Source organism: Pipistrellus kuhlii, unplaced genomic scaffold (assembly GCF_014108245.1).
Source record: "Pipistrellus kuhlii isolate mPipKuh1 unplaced genomic scaffold, mPipKuh1.p scaffold_m20_p_41, whole genome shotgun sequence".
Taxonomy (NCBI): domain Eukaryota; kingdom Metazoa; phylum Chordata; class Mammalia; order Chiroptera; family Vespertilionidae; genus Pipistrellus; species Pipistrellus kuhlii.
In genome coordinates, this window is record NW_023425542.1 from 1,261,868 (window position 1) to 1,286,063 (window position 24,196).

General features: G+C 38.5%; 1 protein-coding gene across 6 annotated transcripts in view; it reads right to left on the reverse strand.

Annotated features, from left to right (window-relative positions):
* BTBD7 (BTB domain containing 7) overlaps nt 1–24,196 on the reverse strand; it is a 73,815-nt gene that overhangs the window by 8,194 nt on the left and 41,425 nt on the right. For 3 of the 6 annotated variants that reach the window (XM_036411656.2, XM_036411653.2, XM_045571988.1), the window contains 6 exons: nt 18,016–18,224; nt 16,495–16,570; nt 10,535–10,695; nt 8,081–8,224; nt 6,108–6,297; nt 1,898–2,076 (listed from right to left, as the gene is read on the reverse strand). In XM_036411656.2, the coding sequence (XP_036267549.1) occupies nt 1,898–2,076; nt 6,108–6,297; nt 8,081–8,224; nt 10,535–10,695; nt 16,495–16,570; nt 18,016–18,224 (959 nt within the window). Of the gene's footprint in view, nt 1–1,897; nt 2,077–6,107; nt 6,298–8,080; nt 8,225–9,554; nt 9,700–10,534; nt 10,696–16,494; nt 16,571–18,015; nt 18,225–24,196 lie in introns of those variants that run through there. The other 3 variants (XM_045571989.1, XR_006739860.1, XM_045571990.1) reach the window with 3 other exon arrangements.

Consider the following 24,196-nt stretch of genomic DNA (forward strand, 5'->3'; position numbering starts at 1 on the left):
AATGTCTTTACTAAAAAATAAAATGACCTATAAACACCAAGGTGAGGATCCTGCTAGAACTTTCTGACAATGCATGTGCACTATCAGTCTGAAATGAAAACTACAAAATACTACTCCTTATTATACAGGGATAACCTGGATTAATATTTTAATAAACATTATAAGGGAATACTTAAAATATAAAACTTTTATATTATTTAAGATATGATTTAGAATGGCAAAGGAAAGAGAAATGAATATAAAATGAGACTCTCTTTGTGGGGGATGGAAACCATAATAAATAATGAAAATCAATAATCTATAAATGGCGTACTATGTTGCCTAAGAACACCATACCAGGTTCCCTTCTGAAGACTCAGGGGAAAGGGGTTTGGAGTCTAGGGCAAGAAAACAATTCACTCAATCAGATGAAATTAAATTTTATTTTAGGCTCTGATTTAGTGGCCCTAAGCAAGCTACAATAGTCCCCCCAGGTCAGAGGTTTCACTTTCCAGTTTCAGCTATCCTTAGGAAACCAAGGTTCAAAAAGATTATGTGGAAAATTCCAGAAATAAACGACATGCAACTTTTAAATTGTGAGCCATCCTGAGTGGAATGATGAAATCTTGCACGATCCCTCCACCCTTCCTGGGATGTGAATCGTCCCTTTGCCCAACGTCTCCATGCTGTACCGACGGTACAATAATACATTTTGAGAAAAAGCACATTCACACAACTTACCTATATATATAAAAGCCTAAACAACCAAATGGCAAATGACTGAATGACTGGTCACTGTGATGCATACCAAAGACCTGAGGGCAAATGCTTAATGCAGGAGCTGCCCCTGGTGGTCAGTGTGTTCCCACAGTGGGAACACCACTCAGCTGACCAATGGGCACCAGATGCAGGGCTCAAGCACGGCTGTGGTGGCGCGAGCCTCTCCCAGTGGGGACTGACGGCCCAAGCTGCAGCAGGTGATGCAGGGCAGGATGAGCAGGAGCAGGAGGCAGGAGTGGCAGGTGGCATTGGATGACCGTTTCGGCATGATCCTAGCAGGGCACACTGAGGGACCCCGCCAGTGCATGAATCTATGCACCGGGCCTCTATTATTACAATACTGTATATTGTTATAAGTGTTCTATTTTATTATTAGTTATTGTTTTAAACCCTTACTGTGCCTAACTTTATCATAGCAGTGTATATGCACAGGGAAAAACATATTTATAGGGCTTGCTTGGTACCATCTACAGTTTCAGGCATCCACCAGAGGGTCTTGGAACATGTCCCCTAGGTAAGGATGCAGGGGGAGGGGGAGGAGTTTTCGTGCTAGTTAAGAAACAACTCATTTCTTGATTCTAGTGCTTTATAAGTTTGAACCATTATAAACACATTTCTTATGATATAGGGGAGGAGAGGGAAAAGGGGTGTCTGGGAGACCTCTAAGTATGAGAGTGACCAAAACCTGACTCGAGAGACCAAACTGGGAAGGGAGAGCAGTGAAGGGCCAGAATCTTCTACTTCATCTTTCATTTCTGTTGGACATACACACCACAAACTTTTGGCAGTCACCCTTTATATGTTTATTGCATATAAGAGACAAGCTGCTTTATAATAATGCACCTCTTATCTTCACAACAATCCACATGACACACAAGGAAGCTGATGCTCGGAGTGGTTAAGTAACTGCTCCAATTAACTGGAAGGTAAGCAGCAGAGCCATGATATGACCCAGTTCTCATTCCAGAGCCTGTGCTCCGTGCACCTTCCACACTGCCTGTCAAGGTTAGCCAACACACCGGGGGAAAGGCACGGATCAGGAAAAGACCCGTCTGTGCGAGCTCCTGCCTCATCTATAATACCGCCTGAATAACCAATGACCTGGCTCCTCATCGGAAACAGCGCAATGAGTTCCCACCTGCAAGAGCTCTGCAGCAGCATCGGCAAGACCAAACTCTCTCAGGACTCGGATCTGGATTTCGTAGCTGACCGTGGCGCCTTCCCCACAGTTGAGCGCGTAAGCTCTCTGCACCTGCTCGGTGTGTCGGAGCTCCTGCAGACGTCTGACCATGTCTTTCAAAGTGAGGAGACGGGGAACTGGAAGAAGGAAAACCGTTTGTAGGCAAATACCTGAGCTACACAAAAGACCATCCACTGGCACAAGACAAAAAAGCATGCGTTTTGTATCGGAATCTAATACATTTTTGGTAATATTTTAATTTTCTGGCAACTTAGTACTGTACATATTTTTAATTTTTATTGATTTTATTGTATTTATTGATTTTACAGAGGGAGTGAGGAAGAGAGAAACATCAATTTGTTGTTCCACTTATTTATGCATTCAGTGGTTAATACCTGTATGTACCCTGACTGGGAAATGAACCCACAATTTCGGCGTATGGGGGCAACATTCTAGCCTACTGAGTTACCCAGACAGGACTACCTCTAACTACTTCTTAAGGTTTTACAATTTCACTGTGCCCAAAAGCTCTTGACAATACCAAATAGCATCTGAGCTATATTAGTTCACAGCCTAATACAATTTTACTTAAAATTCTCTTCTGAATATCAGGATATTTCCTAAGTTTTTTTTGTTTTGTTACTCCTCACCTGAGGATCTCCCCCTAAGTTTTAGAGAATGGAAGGGATAGAGAGGGGAAGAAAGGGAGAGGGAAAGAGAAACATTGATGTGAGCAAGACATCAATTGCTGCTTCTTGCATGTGTCCTAACAGGGGCTGGGGATTAAACCAGCAACCCAAGTGTATACCCTTGACCAGGATTCAAACCCCAAGTCCTTTCAAGGGGGGGTAGGAGGTGGGCAATGCTCCAACCACTGAGAAACACAGGCTAGGGCTATTTCCTGTTTAAAAAACATATTTACTTTTGTTCATGTAAGTCCTGACTATGCACTAGGGATTGGACTGAAGTATTAGGATGCACAGAACAAAGCCGTGTTCCCTGTCCTCAGAGAACTCTGGTTTTAGTAAAGTAAGCCAAGTAAGCCAGTAGAGTACAGGCCACAGATGGTATTGACGGGATTGGAGGAAGGGACCCTCCACCTGGGCTGGAGGCAGGCAGGAAAGGCTGCCGAGACAAGGTAAACCCTGAGGGTAGTGATGAATGAGAGAAAACCAGGCAGGCGAAGAACAGGGAGTGAAGGCTTTCTGAGCAGAAGGACCAGGCGTGTGTAAAACATACAAATGAGACACGGTGCGGCACAAGTTATTGGCACGGCTAGAACTTAGGATTCCAAAGAACAGGCAAGAAGAGCATTAAGAAGGAAGGCTAGAAAGATGGGTGGGGCAGGTGATGAATGACCCTGCATGTCACAATGAGGGATTTGAACTGTATCTTGTGTAGGAGAATGACAGGGTCAGAACTGTAATGAGGCAAGTGCACTCCGAGAGTAGTGTCAAGCAGGAGTTGGCCAACTAGGGCCTGCAGGCTGGCTGCATCAGGCTTGTTGGCTGTTTCTGTAAATGAGGTTTTACTGGCACACAGCCATGCCCATCTGTTTAGGTATTATGGCTGCTTTTGGCCTACAACAGCAGAGTTGAACAGAGTTGAGTAGCTGTGACAGAAACTGCATAACCCACAAGCCTATAATGTTTACCATCTGGCACTTCAGAGAAAAACTTTGCCGAGCCCTGGTGTAAAATCCAGAAAGGGAGTGAGTGAGGTTAGAGGCAGGAACACAGGTTAGGAACCTGGAATGAGGCTGCAGCAGAGGGCTGGGAAGCAGAAACGAGGTCCACAGACATTACTAGTCAAACTGACTATTGTTTGAGTGCCTGCATTATGCCAGGCAAACCCCTAAGCACATTGCTCGTGGTACTTGCTTATGTCTTCACAATAACCCTAGAAAGGAGATACCCCATTTTACAGATAAGGAAATTAATGTGTAGGAAAGTAGATAAAGTGTATCCAAAGTGATATAAATGAAGTGGCAGAGCCAGGATAAGAGCCAATAAGATAGAAAGCCTTTCATTAGAGTATGGTAAGCAAGTTAGAATCCGGATACCACCACAATAGGGTTAAACAACAGAAATAGTTAAACAAAAGACAAGTCATATTTTTCTGAGCATATTTAATTATGAATACGTTTGGGCTTTTGAGATTCAGTTCTAAGATTAAATTATGTTGTTATTCAAGTATTAATTCAAGTTGATAAAAACAGGGCTAATTACGAAAGTTTCAAAATCTGCACAAATCAGGTACAGAAATCTCTCTCTTCATACTGTAATCCAATGTATACTTTAAACATGTAGTGAACAAACCTCAAAAGGTGACCACAGATCAGATTTTAGTCCCAGAACAAAATGTATGTGTTCAATTAAAAGTTGTCACTATGGCCCTAGCTGGTTTGGCTCTGTGGGTAGAGCAGCCTGTGGACTGAATGGACCTGGGTTCAATTCCGGTCAGGGGCATATGCCCAGGTTGTAGGTTCAATCCCCAATAAGGGGTGCAGGAGGCAGCTGATCAATGATTCTCTCTCATCATTTATGTGTTGTTGTTTTTTTCTTCTCTCTCTCCCTCTATGAAATCAATTAAATATATATATATATATATATATATATATATATATATATATTTAAAACGTTGTCATTATGGCTAGGCTGGTTTGGGCCGCGGTTGAGTGTCAACTCAGGAACCAAGAGGTCACAGTTTGATTCCTGGTTAGGACACAAGCCAGGTTTCAGGTTTGATCCCCAGTAAGGGGTATGCAGGAAGCAGCTGATTAATGATGTTTCTCTCTCATCCATGTTTCTATGTCTCTATCCCTCTCCCTTTCTCTAAAACAAACAAACAAATCAATAAAACCATTTTTAAAAAGTTGTATTGTCTTTTATTTATCCTTAATTGAAACTGACATTTGCAAGTAGAAAATGAATGGTGCCATTTCCAGTAATGCTATAATACACTGGTTTTTAATAAATCTTGCAATAGTAATTGGCAAGAGTTATATCTGCGCTGTTGATTTCCTTATATTAGAAGATGACATTAGGGCCCTTTGGTTAAAGTAAACATTAACTGATGTTTTAGAAGTTTTTGGACATTGACAATTATAACTCTACCTATGGCCACTTTCCTCAGAGTTATATGACATAAGCCTACACTACAATAAAATTCACAGGAGACCAGATCTTGGGAAACTGGATCTTCAGTAAACCAATGGTGATCACATTTGTGGGGGACATATGCAGACTCAAAGATATAAGTTTATAATGCTATTCCCAATGGGGCTTATAATGTGAGAAATACCTACAGTGATGAAATACCTAAATTCCTGTAAATCAGTGGGTCTCAGGAGGAGGTGGTTTTGCCCCACAGTGTGCATTTAGCAATATCTAGAAACAGAAAAATGTTTCCTAAAGTTTACAAAGGGATGTGTGTACATGTGTGCACATGTGTGCTACTGGCATCTAGTGAGTCCAGGGTAGGGATGCTGCCAAACACCCCACAATGCACAGGACAGCCCATAACAAAGAATTATCTAGCCCTAATTGTTAAGAAGACCAAGGTTGAGAAACCCTTATACTATAAAATAAAATTCAAAACAAAAAACTTAGCCTTTAAGTATGTATTCTTTCTTTTTTTAAACCCTCACCTGAGGATACCTTTTCCATTGATTTTTTAGAGAGATGGGAAGGAGGGAAGGGGGGAAGAAAGAAAAACACTGATATGAGAGACACACATTGACTGGTTGGCTGCCTCTGACAGGTTCCCGGACAGGAAATGGGATGAACCTGCAACTGAGGTACATGCCCTTGCCGGGAACTGAACCTGCAATCTTTGGGTCTGAGGGCTGCTGCTCTTAACTGCTGAGCAAAACCAGCCAGGGCAGTATTTATACTTTGAAGAGAATAATGCATACTGGGTATTGGATCAGGAGAGAATTAACATATGTAAAAGGATTACAAAAAGATCAGATTATCCTATATAATAAGAGCATAGTATGCAAATTGTCCCCTCAACCCAGAGTATGACCAGGGGATGGGGCCAGCTGAGGAAAGAGAGGGAGTACTGGCTAGCAGCCAGCAGCTATTAGGGGCCCTACCAGTGCACAAATTTCATGCACTAGACCTCTAGTTTGAGTATAAGTGCCTAAAAGAGGTTACGGCCTTACCTGGAATCTCATTGGCTACCACCGAAGGAGGGCTTGATTGGTTACTGCTTATCTGCTGGTGGCTGATCATGTGACAGCACTGTGGGACGGCATTGTTGACCATGTAAAGTGTGTCTGGCACATTGGACATTCTAACCATTCGTAAACGCACAAGATCTGTTTGTTCCACCATCATCTCATCTAGCACTGACTGAAAGAACAATTCAGTATTAACAGAATTAGTAAACCCTTCATCAGAATTAGTTAAATCACATTTGGAGATATATTACTTTCATCATAAAAAAGGGAATTACTTTATTGCTTCTAGTGTATGAAGTTTTCAATTATTGGTGAAAGAAGAAAGTACCCCTAACTCTTTAATTTTTAAAGATCTTTTAGAGCATCTCTGAAAAAAAAACACACACAAAAAACCACTTCTGAAAAGTTTCAATTGAAGTATTTGAAATTTATAGGAAGGATAAAACATGTATACATGGGCTAAACATCAGATCAAAAAAGAAGCCATGGCTCATGATCAATTGGCTAGTCATTGTCCCATGCACCAAAAGGCTGCTGGTTCCCAGTGAGGGCACATGCCTGGGTTTTGGGTTTGATCTCCCATAGGGGTGTGCAGGAGGCAGGTGATCAATGTTCTGCTCTCACATCAATGTTTCTTTCTCCCTTTCTCTTCCTTTCTCTTTAAAAATCAAGTTTAAAAAAGTTCTCAAAAGACAAAATATTAAAGAGTGATATTAAATTAAATAAGTTTAGCCCTAGCTGCTTTGGCACTGTGGATAGAGCATCAGACTGAAGGGTCCCAGGTTCAATTCTGGTCGAGGGCACATGCCTGGGTTGCAGGCTTGATCCCCATTAGGGGATTTGCAGGAGGTAGCTGATCAGAACGATCAAAATGATATAATATATAAACATTTTCTACTTTTATTGGGACAATTATCTACTTATGTATGGGTACAGCCATCTGAGAAACAGGGAAGTCCCAGGAGGGCTAGTGATGAGCTTACTTTTTGAGACAAAGCGGAATGGAGGGTAGGTCTAGTTTTTTATAGACCATTTATCTCCAGACTCAACCCTTTGTAAAGGCCTCAGTTGCTTTAGTGAATCTGAATATTGCATTTATTTTAAAAAGACCAGGCATAACCATTCTTTTTCTCTCTGTTTAGAATTATTTGAAATGTCAGTCAGTCAAAAAGAGGTAGATTATTAACCTAAGCAACAAAAGAAACTCACAAATCTCTTCATGTATCTTAAACCAGGAACTCAGATAAAAACAACAAGATAAATAATTCTATATCCAAACACACATTGTTTGCCTCTTACTTTATTTCATAAAGCTTAATGGTAATTTCTGACTTTCAAAAACTGGCTGTTCCTCAAAAGGTCACTCCAAAATTCTTCTGGCTGAATACATCTAATAAAAATTATAGTGTTTCATTTTTACATTACCATATTTTCTAGAAGAATTGTTATAATAGTTATAATGCCAATTATTGCTTAATAGACCTGAAATGTTTTCTTAGTATGCGCACTTATTATAAAACTAAACACAAATTCCAGCAGTCAGCTGCAATGTGTTACAGAAATGTGTTACAGAAATGATGGCAATTCTTTATTTTATGAAGGAAGACACAACATGTGCAATTTCTTTCAGGACATTTTCCCATGCTGAAGATCACAAAATACTGACAACCATTTCAATAAAATAAAACTTTCTTTTCAAGTTCACATTTTACAAGAAAACAAAAATGAGAAAAATGTAAAATGCAATTTAACATGACCTAAATTATAAAAATATGCTTGATAATTAAACATTCCAGAAAAGTATTCTACTGAGCGGTCAAACTAGAATTTATGTTTACTTTCTGATTACTGGACATTTAGGCCATTTCCAAATATTTATATAATGCCACGATAAATATCTTTGTGCTTACAGTTTACAGTACAGTGACCTAATGTCTGAAAATCTTTTTCATTACCTTTGCTTCCTCCACATAGGGAGAGAAGAGTCGAGGACGAACATAGATTCCAGCATTTTTTTGCCGTAACCAGGCATTTGACTTTCCACCTTCTGATGTAGGAAGCATATCTGATGGAGGAGTACTAATCAAGCCTCTTTTCATCTTGAAAAAAATTATTTTTTATAAAGATATTTGTATAACACTATAATACTAACATAAAATAATTATACCTAACAAATCAAAATGTTCAAACTACCATTTGTATAAAAATTTAGGAATGTATGTAAAATGTAAAAATACTTCAAATGTTTAATAATATTTAAAGGACTTGGAAATAAATGGCAGTATAATTCCCAATTTTTTCTCTAAATAGAGAAATGAGGTTTTTAAAACAAGAGCTAATAATAATTAAAAATGTAACGAGTTAAACTTTCAGAATTCTGAATAAAACCAATTATTATTATTTTTCTTACTCATCTAAGAACTGATTCCATCCCCAACTCAGTTCCCACCCCCAAGACAAATTAAGAGCCAGAGGGCCTAGTATCTACCATACAAGGATCTAGGCAATTGTACATGGTGCTGAGGTAGTGACTCCAGAGGAAGGCAGACTTGGCTCAAACCTTAACCCTCCCTCCCTTTAACCACCTGTGACCATGACATTTCCTTTCCCTTGGGCCTCACTTTAGGAGCTCCTTGATGGGCCTGGAGATGGGACACACCCAGCTCACTGTGGTAGCCTATTGTTTCCTCATCTATGCTAGGAGAACATGAAACAAGTGCCCACAGCTCATAAAGTGGCTGCCAGGATAAAATAGGTTTAGTACAGTGCTTAGGACTTCTGGTTAACAGCTATTATTACCAAACTTTTACTGGGGACTTATGTGACAGCCATGGAATTAAAAGTATCAATAAATTTTTTCTAAGTCTACTAAACCAAAGTTCTACAATATTTTTCTAAGTTAAATTCGGGATTCAACTTGCTTTTGAGTCTCAGATTTAAAAAAATAAAAATCGAACATTGTTTCTCCAATCTTATTCTTGTTAAACATAATAAACATCTAATTGCTGCATTAGTTAAAATTATTTTTAACTAATAAAATTAGTGGTAGGTGATATTTAGAGAAAAAACTCCTCACTCTAATTTATTGCAACTATAATATTGTAAAATTCATCCTTTTTACAGATGAATTTTAACATAAATGCATTCTAGAATACATAAAATACACATTTTATATCCTTCTTTCTAAAATTATATTCCATTATCAGCATTTTCCATGATGTACCATTAGTAAATATGATCACTATTCAGGACAGCAAAATATTCTGTTGAGTAGTTATATTATTATTTATTTATTTTCCCTGTTCTTGGATATTTAGACTAATTCCAAGTATTTAATGACAATGTAATCAATGCAGCTATACTTCTCCTATGGGATAGTAATATTATTTCAAAAATCACTAACCTAATAGGTGAAAAATGATAACTTACTGTTTTATTTTGCTTTCTTTGGGGTATGTGATTACTAATGAGATTGCACATTTTTCTAATCAGAGATTCCATAAATATTTTTTTCTTCTAGTTTTCCATGTTTCAATTTAACATTTAATTCTTCAATCTAACAGGAATTAATTTTCTGTGCAAATGAAATGAGGGTTTAAGTTTAAACAAATTTCCTCCCTTCCCCATTCATCAGTTCATCTAGCACCACACTGATGTGTGATAGCTCATTTATTACATTTAATTCTTTTATTAATTAGGATCTTTTTCTAGACTATTTTGTCTTGCCTATTATGCTAACATCATAAATTATATATTAGCCTTTTAAAATGTGATTTACAATCTGGAAGAGTTATCCATCTTTAATTATGTTCTTTTTAGGGAATTATTATGTTTACAGCATTACATTAAAGTTATAAACCATTGTATGAGGAACTAATATTTATAATATTTCTCTTCCCATCCATTCATCTGAATCCTATTAGTTTAAAAATTCACTTAAAAAATAAAATTAACAAATCAGCTCCATTAATTTTTAACTGAAATATCATTATAAGATTCATTCAGCCTTTTTACATTGAACCATTCATTCTCTTTTCCTCCTGTTTTCTAATTTATTCCTGTTCTTAAAGAGTCTCTCCCAAAAGTAATTTCTACCCTTTCCTTTTTTAATAAGAAAATACTTGATCTACACTGATAAATGCTAAATTAAACCCTAAGAAACTATAATTTTGCAAAAGTAACAATGATATATGCTTTCAACTTTCATTCACCATTGTGCCATGTGCCAGGTATGGGGGACCAGGGGATAGATATAATATAGTACAAAACAGACATCTGTCTCTTGACTTCAATGAATTCAGTTTCACAATACTCTGTTAGTAGAATTATTTACAATGATAACCAAACATAGGCCTATACATTTTAGTGCATTTTCTTTTCATGAAAGGGATAAATGAAGAGAGACTTACTGCATCACTTAGGACTTCACTGTTTATAGGTAAGATGTGTTCAACGCGAACAAAAGGTAAGAGAGAGGAAAGGATCTCTCGAAGCTCTTCAATGTCCAGGTCCCGTCTTTTCACACCTCTTTTGTTCACACTATGAGCAGTGCCACTCAGTAAGTTTGGCTCTGTGAGACAGAAAATGAAGTCTCCAACAAAATCCAAATTTTCAGAAAAAGGCTTTCTTCTCTAATATATTTCCAGTACCATTATTTATACTTAAGTACACCTGCTTTAATAAGGGTTATAACTTACATTTTTTAAAATGTTTTTATTGATTTTTAGGGAGGAAGGGAAGAGGAAAGAGAGATAGAAACATCGATGATAGAGAAACATCACTGATCTGAGAGAGGAACATCATCGACTGGCCTCCACTGGGGATTGAGCCCAAAACCTAGGCATGTGCCCTGTCCAGGAATCAAACCAGTGACCTCTTGGTTCCTGGGATGACGCTAAACTGCTGAGTCACACTAGCAAGGCAAATTATGTTTAGATTTTATGAAGTGTAGTTAATAAAAATTCTGACAGAAAAAGCCTGGTGTCAACAGTACAATAACATTCTTTTATGATTTTCCTGCACTATCGAATAGTGGTTTTTTTTCTGTACACTAACTCAAAGGAAAAGAGATAATCTATTAAAATCTAGTATGACTGAGGGCTTTTTCTTAAGCTTTCTCACTTTTGTGACCAGATTTTAGTAGAATAAGGACACTGTAGAGCAAATGCTTTTTGTGGCCACTGTAGATTAATGGTACACTCATTAGGCTACCATTTACATAAATGCAACTTAACAAGATATGAATCTCCTGCAGCAAAATAAGGTATACTCTAAGTATCTTTGCTACTCTTTCAAATTTCCATAAAATGGGAATGTTCCTGCATATACATGAGTCCTTTAATCTCTGACATGTATATTTCCATTGTCCAGATCCAAGAATAAAGGTGTTCTTTATTGGGTATTAGAGAAGGAGAAAGATTTACATGTTTATCATACTGAGGTGGAAAAAATTTACATAAATGTTGGAAATCTTTAATCATGTCTTTAATCTGGGGGGTGTATTTTTTTTTTTAAAGGGATCTTTATTGTTCATTGATATAAATGCCAGATATTTTGCAAAGTCTGTAGACAAACTGGTATTTCCCTTAAATCATGTGATAGGTAGGTAGAGATTGTTTTTGAGAAGTTTTACTACGGTTGTGTGCAATAAAATTGCTGCAAGGTGTGAAAAAGGTTTTTTGTTCTTGCTTTGCTATGATCTGGCTTAATACTTACACAAGGCATTGCTTTTTAAAAAAAAAAAAAAACACAACTTTTTTCTTTAGTAGTGTTTTCAAATGAAATCTTAAACTTACAAATATGTAACAGGTAAGGTCAGAACCCTAATCTCTGAGGGTGACTGAAATAAAGGTGTAATCCAGTTTGCTTAGCTTCCTTCTTATCCCTGTAAAAGAGCCTGACATTCTAACCCAATCAGAAAACTATTTTTTTTTTTTAACCCTTGCCCAAGGATATGTTTTTATTTGACTTGAGAGAGAGAAAAGGAAGGGAGAGAGAAACATTGATCACTAAGTGCCTCAACTGAACCCGCAACCTTCAAGTGTAAGGGACGACGCTCCAACAAACCTGGCCAGGGCTAAAAGCTACTACTTTAAGGGAATTTTATCAAGAAGGTCATTATCTGCCCCAAATAAATATGGCATTACCAATCTTATGTCAATGCAAACAAACAACAAAAATCTATGGCTATCATGATTATGTAACATGACATACACCCAATTCTTGTTACTTGGCCAACTATCTATGTTAAAAAAACATAATATGCTAATTAGACCAGACATCCTTCTGGATGACCTTCCAGATGAAGCTGGGGCTGCTAGGGAAGCCCTGGTCCCAGGTGCCTGCGGGTGGCTGGAGGGGAGCCAGGTTCCTGGGTGCCAGAGGAAAGCCGGTGCTGGCAGTCAGGGGAAGGAAGGCGTATTCTTGCACTTGTTTCATGCATTGGGCCTCGAGTCCTATATAATAAAACCCTAATATGCAAATCGACTGAATGGCAGAATGACCTGTTGCTATGACACATATTGACCACCAGGGGGCAGATGTTCAATGTAGAAGACAGGTTTATAGGTGGAGAGCACTGTAGGCAGGCAGTAAGGAGCAAGGGATCCCAGAATGCGTGCACCCCAAACTGGCAGAGGGCACAGGCTGGGCTGAGAGACTCCCTCTGAGTGCACAAATTTCATGCATTGGGCCTCTAGTTTCTCTCTTTCTCCCTCTCTATCTATCTTCTATATAATAAAAATATTTATCTATCTATCTCCTATATAATAAAAGCCTAGGTGGCATCACACAATGTTGCCACAAGATGGCCGACCTCGCTTCATCACAAGATGGCTGGCAAGGGAGGGCACTTGGGGGCAATCAAGCCTGCAGGGAAGGGTAGTTAGGGGTGACCAGGACAGCAGAGGAGGGAAGTTGGGTGCGACTGGGCCTGCAGGGAAGGGCAGCTTGGGAGGAAGCCAGGCTTGCAGGGGAGAGAAGTTGGGGGGAACCAAGTCTGCAGGGAAGGGCAGTTAAGGGTGACCAGGCCTGCAGGGGAGGGCAGTTAGGGGCAATCAGGCTTGCAGGGAAGCAGTTAGGCATCAATCAGGCTGGCAGGGAGTGCTTAGAGGTGATCAGGCTGGTAGGTAGAAGCGGTAAGGGGCAATCAGGAAGGCAGGCAGGCAAGCAGTTTGGAGTCAGCAGTCCTGGATTGTGAGAGGGATGTCTGACTGCCCGTTTAGGCCTGATCCTACCTTGATCAGGCCTAAATGGGCAGCCAGACATCTCTCGAGGGGTCCCAGATTGTAGAGGGTGCAGGCTGGGCTAAGGAACATCCCCGCCCATGCATGAATTTCATGTACTGGGCCTCTAGTGTTTTATAAAGCCACTGTGAACACTGAATCACTGCTCCTAAGGGAAACACAGGGGTAGGTTCCAGTGAGCCTCTGGTCACATTTTTGCCAACTGATCAAGACGTAAGTTTGTCTTATGTATATTTCTGTTTAAAGAAACCTTAGTAATACATATGTTGATTCGTTAACACTGAACTCATGGCCAACAGATAACTTATACCTGAACAAAGCTTATCTAACACACATTATCTCTGTGAGGCACATCACAGCCTTTGTGTGCTTACGAGCATTAGACAGCACTAGTCACTACACTTGGAGGCCATTTTAAACAGTGAGATTACCCCCCAAACCTCATAAGAATTTGAAAAATATGGCACTAAATACACCATGAAAGGACATGTTTACAATATGAGAACAGAAACAAGAAGGCAAAGCATCACCTTGTTTCACATTAAAGAGAGAACATACGCACCAGGAGACTCAAATTTTTTGTCACTCTGCACATGTCTGCAAATGCCCATGAAAGTGTTAAGAGTACTGATTTGGGGAATGCAAATATATTTTAACAAGTGCAAATACACAATCTGCAAGTACGGGGGAAAGACTGTATACTGGCATTACAAAAATGTTCCAAATTAATAGTAATGTTTATTTTATTAAAAATTTCAAATCTTTGACTCTCTAAAGGCTTTTGCAGGACAAAATGAAATAAAATAAAATAAAATCAGAGAAATAAATGAAATCAAATGGGAAGGCTGCTTTTGTTCCCTAGTACTTGAGTAGTAGTGTATTAAAGAGACATATAAAATGGTTTAAAGGCAGGCTAGCTTGATATTTTTATATATTAAAAAACGTGGGCCAAAACCGGTTTGGCTCAGTGGTAGAGCATTGGTCTGCGGACTGAAGGATCCCAGGTTCGATTCCAGTCAAGGGCATGTACATTGGTTGCGGGCACATCCCCGGTAGGGGGTGTGCAGGAGGCAGCTAGTCGATGTTTCACTTTCATCGACGTTTCTAGCTCGCTCTCTCTCTCTCTCCCTTCCTCTCTGTAAAAAATCAATAAAATATATTTTTTAAAATGTGACAAAAAAAATCTATAAACTTAAAACTAAAAATTACTGACTTGAATACTTTAAAGTGTTAAACTTTGTCATATGTAAGTTATCCTATCCAATAAAGATGGAATATGCTAATTGACTATCACACCCTCACAAAAGATGGCAGTACCCATAGCCAATAAGGAGGGAATATGCTAATTGCCTGTCAGGCCCTCAAAGATGGTGGCATCGATAGCCACAAGATGGTGGTGACCAGTCTACTCAGCATTGCTGTGGCGGCGAGTGTGCGGAACAGCCAGGCCTGCCCCCAGGTGGGTCCAGCCACTCTGTGTGCCTGCCTCCGACATCCCCCAATCCTCTCAATCCCCCAGGTGCCCAGGGCCAGCCTGAGGCACAGGCAAGTCTCGGATGTCAGCTGCCCAGCCGCCCAGGGCCAGCCCGAGGCACAGGCAAGCCACAGATGGCAGTTGCCCAGTCGCCCAGGACACCTGAGGCTCAGATAACCAGGGCTGACTGAGGCTTGCACTGCCAGCAGTGGCAGCAGCAGAAGTGTGATGGGGACATTGCCTTCCCCTGATCGCCGATCACCTCCCATCCCGGAGGGCTCCTAGGCTGTGAGAAACACCCCACCCCAAGTGCACAAATTCTGTGCACTGGGCCTATAGTATCTAAATAAACTGTTAAAAATGACAGGGAAGAAAAGATTGTATTTAATTTTTCTAATTAAAATTTTTTGTTACATAGGAATACAATATCCTATGAAGAGAGGAGTACAGGGGGGTAGACTAATCCTAGATATAAATAAAAGAAATCAGCTTCCAAAGTTGAAAGCTCATCTCTTTCATATGATGCTTCCATCTTTTCTAAAGTAGTCCCAATTGGAGGCCACTCAAAATTATTATTTCTCCCTTACCTTCCACAAATTTAAAAATAAATAGCAAATGTGCTTTTTTTGGGTAGTCATAAATATTTTTTTTATTGAGGTAATATTCACATAACATAAAACTCACCATTTTAGAAGAAGACTGGTGTGTGTGTGTGTGTGTGTGTGTGTTTAATATATTTTATTGATTTTGTACAGAGAGGAAGGGAGAGAGATACAGAGTTGGAAACATCGATGAAAGAAAGTCATCGATCAGCTGCCTCTTGCACACCCCCTTACTGGGGATATGCCCGCAACCAAGGTACATGCCCTTGACCGGAATCGAACCCGGGACCTTTCAGTCCCCAAGCCGACGCTCTATCCATTGAGCCAAACTGGTTTCGGCTGGTTTTTTAATAAATTTACTTTGTGCACCCATCTCCACTCTTTAATTCCAGAACATTTTCATCAACAATATGCATTATAATACTTTAATTACTTCATTTCTACTACACTACTGTAAATCCGTCAACGTTTAATATTAAGCACATAGAAAGATAACGTTAAAAGTATTCTGCCCCGGCCAGATAGCTCAACTGGTTAGAGCAGTGGTCAGCGAACTGGCTCATGAGCCACATGTGGCTCTTTGGCCTCTTGAGTTGTTAGCAAAGACCAGCTTAGGAACACCCTAATTAAGTTAATAACAATGTACCTACCTATATAGTTTAAGTTAAAAAAATTTGGCTCTGTTGACTAATGAGTTTGCCGACCACTGGGTTAGAACATTGTCCAGATATGCTAAGGTTGTGAGTTTAATCCCCAGTCAAAGCATATACAAGAATCAGCCAAAGAATGCATGGATGAGTAGAATAATAAACTGTTGTTTCTCTCTCTCTTCCTCTCTAAAAATCAATTATAAAAAAAGTATCCTTTTAAAACTGTAAAATATAAGTTTGTGGTATTATTTATTTCTAACAAAGTATACCCTCTTCTCCACTAAAGAATTTTGCCAAATGTAAAAAAAAATTTTTTTTTCTAGGCAACAGTGGTTATTTTCAAGACTGACATGTAGCATCCTGTTAGTAAAGCTTTTGGGAAAATCAGTGCAAGCTTACCTCTGTCTGCTATTCTTTTCATCAGCTGGTGCTCACCCCATTTAATCAGATATTTAAGGATATCTTGTTCACTTGCCTATAATAAAAAAATGGTTTATACTTATTTTGGTGAAGTTAGATAAATGATTAATTTCATTAATGACTTCTCCTAGGTCATAAAGTAAATACAATATGCAATTTGCCTATCACATTTCACTCTTTACACTGGCTGTCTGAAATGTTCCAGTTAAACTTTTTGCCCGTCAATAGCAAATACAAAGATTGCATTCATTACATGGGTTTTGCCCAGTAATCTCACTCTCAGCTCCAACTACATTTTTCACTCTTATTTCCATCTTTATTTTTTTCTTTATCTTGTTTTCTTCACCTATTTTAAATTTATTTTATCTTACTATATGGTCTTTATACGGCTGCCTCAAATTCTTTTTGGGACAAGATGGAGATAAATAAAAATTAAAGAATTAAGGATACAGTGTGGCTACTATCTCTTGCAGAAACAATCCCCATAAAATATTCTACTAATTTTAAGACCCTTTAAGCACAATTTGTGAAATGCCAAAGTGCCCCTCATTTCTTCATATTTTATCTAAAATATTAAAGCAAATCTAGGCTGCTCTCCAAGGTTTTTCTAAGAAGAAATGCAAAGCTTCTAAAGATAATAATCTGAGAACTGACAAATGCATGCAGTCTGGACAAGACAGTAACACAAGGTTAATAAACACAGTTCTTAGTAAATCAAATCCAACATGACAACATTTGTGCTGCAATCAGAGCACAGATACTAAATGACTTAATTTTTCACTGTACTTCTGAGATGAAAGCATTTTATAATTTCTCTAGTAAAAGTATAAAAAGTAAATGGCTTAATGGGTTTTTGTCTTTGTAACTTTTAAAACTGTTGTACAATTATCTGCATCATATTTATACAACCAATGCAAAAGAAAATAAGGCTTGAACATACCTAAAAATACTTTTGCAATATTTTAAATCTGTTAGTTTTAGTTACCAAATTATAGATAGATATGCAAATCAAGTCAAGAACACAGAATTTGCTAAAATTTGTTTTGGATGAAAAATAAGTAGTTGAAAACATTATTATACTTCGGTAGTACACATATATAGTTTTTATGAGTATCTGAGTAGATCAAAAATTACTACTACTTTGTGCTGCTTAAACTACTGTCTACAGCCTAAATATTTCACACTCCACCAAAAATAAGAAACTGTATATGTACAGTGTATTAACTATTTGTGGAAGTCAAGAAAATCACTGTTGGGATGTGCTTCTGACCCTGCCTACTGCCTCAATCCCTTTGGCGTGGTTAGTCAGGAGCCCAGAACGGCTCACATGTTGTCAGAGTGCATGAACGGCCAGAGTGCCATAGGCTTTGTTGTACAAATGTGAAGAGGGCACTCCTGGGTAGGCTGATCTCCCCAGATGGGAGAACAACAGAGTAGTACAGATGGGTTCTTGGTGCACATATGAATGACAATGAATCTGAGAGGTGTATAAATGGTTACCTGTAGGTAGTCAGACTGGATAGCAGTAAGTAGATGGTCTTTGCTGAGCTCATAAAAAACATCCGATGTCATGACCTGGGAAAATTCCTCACAGAGGAAATGTAAAGCTTGTCGGTGCACCCATTTAGAGCCATATGGATGAGAGCTCCACTTGAGGATGGCAATTAAGGTATCTAATGAGATGCTCTCAGCAATGATATCCTCACAGCCTAAAAAAGAAGGCAAACACTTCTTGAGATTAATCATAAATATTACTCAATGAACATTAGTGTGTTTGACACTATACCTAAAAGTAGTCATAGTAAAAAAGAACAAGAAGATAAATAAAATCTCATGAAAATCACCAAGACTTGGTGGGATGGGATAATAATAAGTAACAATAGACTATGACTTCTATAGGAAATCTGCTGTCCAGAGACAGATCCATAGAAAAAGACAGGGAATTCTCACAATTGTTTAAGAAAATAAATATCTATGTGAAAATCCCCAGAATTTGAATAAGGCCCTAAAGTGGAGGATATTGAACTAAAGGGAAAGAAAACTAGGTAGAAATGATAGAGTTGTAGGAATCTGCCAGAGAAAGAATATGGATGACAACTGACTGACAGCAATGACCTGCACTTGCAAAGAAGAAGGCGAGCTATCTTCTATCTATGAACTATGAGGACATATGATCTTTGTATCACCCTAATAAAAAAAAAACTTGCCCTTTGACAGTTTAATACCTCAGAATACAGATAAAAATTTGCGGTTTGATGCTCATCTGGTGAGTTAAAAAGAAATAAGTAGTTTAAGTGAAAAGGAGAAAAGGATCATGATCCTTGAGAAAGTGACTTAAGAGTTAGAAAGGAAGGGGAGGGGAAGGGAGTGGGGGAGGGAGGAAGGAGGAAGGAGGAAAGGGAAGGAAATCTGAGCTAGCCAGCTATTTTCCTTAGGAAAGATCATTTCAAAATACAAAATATAAATAAAATCTGAGCGACAAAGATTTAGAAGAGAAAATGGCTAAAGTTGGCCAGAAATTCTTCATAACTAAGTTTACTGAAAAATAAAAAAGGACCCTGATAATGTGGGGGTTTGGGGTGTGAGGGCTGTAAAAGATATAGCCAAAAGAAAGTACATCAATGAACTCCAAAGACTTCCAAAGCTCAAAATTACTGTGAGACTATTAAAGGTGAAGAAGAAAATAATGAATCCCATTTTCATGTGACAAATCATTAGTAGCCAATATAAACTCTGCAAAAGTAATGCTTCATTATTCCCTTTTCTGATATGTACTGATAAGGATAATATCATAGAGAAATGTATAACCCATCTTCTGCAGAACATTTAACAAGATACTTCCTGCTATTTCTATTATAGATTGTTAGCTCCACAAAACAGGAACTGCTGTCTTCACTCCATCTCTCGCACCTTCTTTTCTTGCACATGGTACGTGCTAAATAAAAATCTGTTGAATGTACAAATGAGATCTTTTGTAGATAAAACGAAGAGATGTAGATGGATAACAGAATAATGATTCACAGAACCACTTGTCAGCAGCACTGGTTAGCTTGGGGGATATATTGGCAAGTCTCAGTTTTCGTGATGTTTATAAAGAACTTGAACAGTGTAATGCTAACAGCAAGAAACCCATGAAAAACACACATGGTGTCTAAATAAGACAAAGGAAAATCATTTGGGCAAAAATAAAAAGGATCCTAAATCAACTATATAGAAAAAATTCCTTTATTAACTTTTGGTCGAGAATATGTTTGTATATTTTCAGAAAACAACTCCAAGACCAGGTGGATTCCTCTCAACAGAGAGGAATTGACAGGCCTTCTCCAACCAGGAAGACAAGAGGAGAAACAGTCCAGAGATGAAAGATGCTGACGACACCTTGTCATGCTAGCAGACAGCAGCTGTGCATCGCTGCAGGCTGCCTAGGACCAAACCAGAGAGGGTTGGGCCTGCATTGCCACCAGGTGCCCACAATCCAGATATTATTGCTGACATGTACATATAAGGAACTGTTTGACATTGAAACAGGGACTCAGAACTGTTGGACATTGAAATTGGGACTCAAAACATTTTTTGTTATTATATATTTATTTCTAGTTTGCAGAGGCAAAATTTTTTAAAGGAAAGAAATGGGAAAAATAGATACAGAGGCAAAGAAGCATTGAACAGACTGCCAAACTATAGCAGGAAGGCAGGGGAGGTTGGGGGGGGGGGGGGGGGGAGTGTTAGAGATCAACCGAAGGACTTGTATGCATGCATATGGGCATAACCAATGGATGCAAGACACTCGGGGGTAGGGAGGAGGCGGGCAAGTGAGGGCATGTCCTGGGGGTAGGAGAGGGGAGAGGCCTGGGGGAGGTCAATGGGGGGGAAAAAGGAGACATATGTACCACTATTTGTAATACTTCAAACAATAAAAATTTAAAAAAAGAACTTGAACAGAAGACATGGAAAGTATGCTTCAAAATTTCCAGATGCCCTAAAACTGGGAAACATAATTAACAACCCATTAGATAACATGATTATAATTGGATAAAATGATGGGTCAAAATGAAGATGAAATATAACTAGGAAAAATAGTAAGTTCTATAATTAGATAAAAGAAAATCAATTGCAGAATAGATGACAGGGGAGAGTTAGTTTAACTACCACCTACATTAAAAATATATCTGGGTATTAAATGAATGAATATAAACATGGCTGCTATAAAGCTGAAGCAATATCAGACTTTTAAGATCTAAGCATAGCCCTGGCTGCTGTGGTTCAGTTGGTTGGGCGTAGTCCCTGCACCAGGAGGTTGTGGGTTTTATTCCTGGTCAAGAGCACATGTCCCGGTTGCAGACTTGATCCCTGGTAGGAGGCGTGCAGGAGACAGCCAATTGATTCTGTGCTCTCACACTGATGTTTTTCTCTTTGTCCCTCTTCCTTCCTCTCTAAAAATCAGTAAACTATTCTTAAAAAAAAAAATCATGCATAGAGTACTAATCAAAGGAATGACTTTGCACTGTTCCCCTGCAGAGTGTATGTTCTGCTCTGGGCCCCATGTTTTAAGGTAGGGCACTAACAAAACTCCAGAATCCTCAGAGGAGAAAGTTTAAGACTTGTCATAGGAGAAAAGGCCCAAGCAAACAATATTATTTCACTTAAGTTTCTAAGGAGAGACTAAGCTATCTTTAACCCTTTGTATGCAATAAGTGTCTAAAGACACTAAATTCAAAATATCGAGGCGTGTGGGGATGGTTTGTTTTGGACAGGTGGCAGTTAAGTGGATGGATCTCCGTGAGGCAAAGGAGGAAGGACTGACTTCTCTGTTATTCCTACGGCAGGTCCTGGGAATCAAAGAGATGTTAAAAGGATCTTGACTCAATATTAAAAGCTCTAATTTCAAGTTTCTAACAATTACGTAGAATTGCTCTCCTCCCCTCCCCTCATTAAAAGGATCCTTATTGGAAAATGTAGGAGCGAAGGCTGACTCATCACATTAGTAACAGAAGACAAAAAACCCTATACTAGATATGGAACTAAGGTCAGAGGACATTTAGGCTACTTTCGCCACAAAGATAAAGTCATTTTTAGAAAAACATAACACTAAACATAAGAGTAATTAAATCTAAAGATTAAAATGTAATTTAAACATTAAAATGAAATTCTTATAAAGAACACCAAGACCACAATAAAATTTACATGTAAACACCACCCAAAGACATGAATATGTGCTGATGAGAATGATAAATATGGAAAAGTTCTGAGCAGTTCTTGTGGTTTTATGGTGAGCCTGAATACCACGCTGAGGAGGACAGGCCTCTCCAGTAGCCAGTGGAGGTCTTGTGTAAAATCTGTTGTTTTAAGTTAGGCACTGGATTAGAATTGAGTATGATAAGTCAATCTAATAGATATGTTTTGGAATGAAGCAGAGGAAATTAGAAACACACACACACACACACACACACACACACACACACACACCAGTTATTTAAAAGGACGTATCACAACCCTCCCAAGTCAGGATACTGACAGAGGTAAATAAAGAAAACTAATGATAACATATTAAACTGGTGGTTTACAAAAAAGTAAAACACAGTAAGAAAAAAAATGGGTTTTGAAACCATACAGATTGGGCTAGAAATCCCACTTTGACCACTTAGAACCAAAGTCACTTAACCTCGCTGAGCCTGAAATGTTCTCATTTGTATTAAACTACTAACTTAGGGTTATTATGAGGTTGAAATGAGACTACATCCTTGACAGAAACCCTTCGTTTACTCCAACATTATAGAGTACCTATGTGCCAAGTTCTGTAAATGCACAGCTCCTTTAACCACACACTTTCCTGGGTGATCTCATCTGCCTCCATGCTCTTAACTCTCACTAAATTCTTATGACTTTCAAGTACACAGTCCCAACCCAGAGCTAATTCTCAGATTCACTCCTTAAACTTCCCACTGACGAGATCCACATGAAAACTCTACAGACATCTCAAATTCAAAAATCATTAATTTTATTTAAGAAATCTAGTACCCCGTTTTAATCCCTATTTATTTATTTATTTATTTATTTATTTTAAAAAATATATTTTATTGATTTTGTACAGAGAGGAAGGGAGAGAGATAGTTAGAAACATCGATGAGAGAGAGTCATCGGTCAGCTGCCTCTTGCACACCCCCTACTGGGGATATGCCCGCAACCAAGGTACATGCCCTTGACCAGAATGGAACCCGGGACCCTTTAGTCCCCAAGCCAACGCTCTATCCATTGAGCCAAAACGGTCTCGGCTAATCCCTATTTATTTTTATTTTTATTTTTTTAAAGAAGGATATCTAGCCGTGGCTGGGTAGCTCCATTCGTTAGATCAGTGGTTGGCAAACTGTGGCTTGAGAGCCACATGCGGCTCTTTGGCCCCTTGAGTTTTTAGCAAAGGCCAGCTTAGGAATACCCTAATTAAGTTAATAACAATGTACTACCTATATAGTATAAGTTTAAAAAATTTGGCTCTCAAAAGAAATTTCAATTGTTGTAGTGTTGATATTTGGCTCTATTGACTAATGAGTTTGCTGACCATATTGGGTTAGAGCACAGTCCAGATATGCTAAGATTACAGATATGATCCCTGGTTAGGGCACATACAAGTAGCAACCAATGAAAGCATTAATAAGTGGAACAACATATGGGTATTTTTCTCAAATCAATAAAATCAATCAATCAATCAATCAAGAAAGATAAGTCATTTTTCCAGTCACCAAAGCCAGAAACCTGAGTACCACTGAGTCCTTCTCCTGAAGCCCATATGCAAGCTACCATCAATTACTGACCACCCTATTTTTATTTCTCATACCCTTTAGCTAATGTTCACAATTTGGTTAAGTCTGTTGAGTAGCATATCATATAGAGGTAGTAGAGTCAAAGTGTAACATAGTTATCTACATGGAAGTGTATCTTTTAAGTTTCTGCCCCTTTTAATAGTCTTAAAAGATTTCCTTGCAATAGCTAAATGCCAGAAGGCACTACTAATATTACAGGTCTATTCCAAATATCTTTCAATGTATTTTAAAAGTTATGATCTGACACATTCTCTGGATGGGTAAATATAAAAGAAACTGATAACATTGGTTACCTCTGTGAAGAGGATGTGAGTGGTTTGGGGACAAAAAGTTGGGAGAACTGGAGACTCTTTGCTGAATACTTTTTTGTACCTTTTTACTATCTGTTCAAAAAGTCAAATAATAAAAAAACAAAAACAAAAACACATTAGACTATGGAAGTTGCTGTGTTTCTTCTCTCAGGGCTCAATATAAAATCAATCACTGACCACAAAACCCAGCAAATATTGGAAAGAAAATGAGAAGTTTCTCTATTTTGAGAACATTACTCCGTTCTGATGGGAAAGTGATAATCAGCAAGATTCATGCCCCTTGTGTGTGAAAAGGTACACTGATTGCTTGTACCCTTATTCTTACAGCTCTTACCAAAATGAGTGAAAGGGAAAAGCAGACAAAAATGGGAAAGAAGCTGGAAACTCCTAGAGAATAACTTTTAGTATATAAAGGAGAGGCCAACGTACATAGACAACCATTGAGGAAGATGAAAGTTTTCTCTTAAGCCATGAAAGGAAACAAACAAAAAGACTAAGTTTAAGGGCCCTTAAGATTCTTAATTGAGAGGAAAAACCAAGATGGTGGCATAG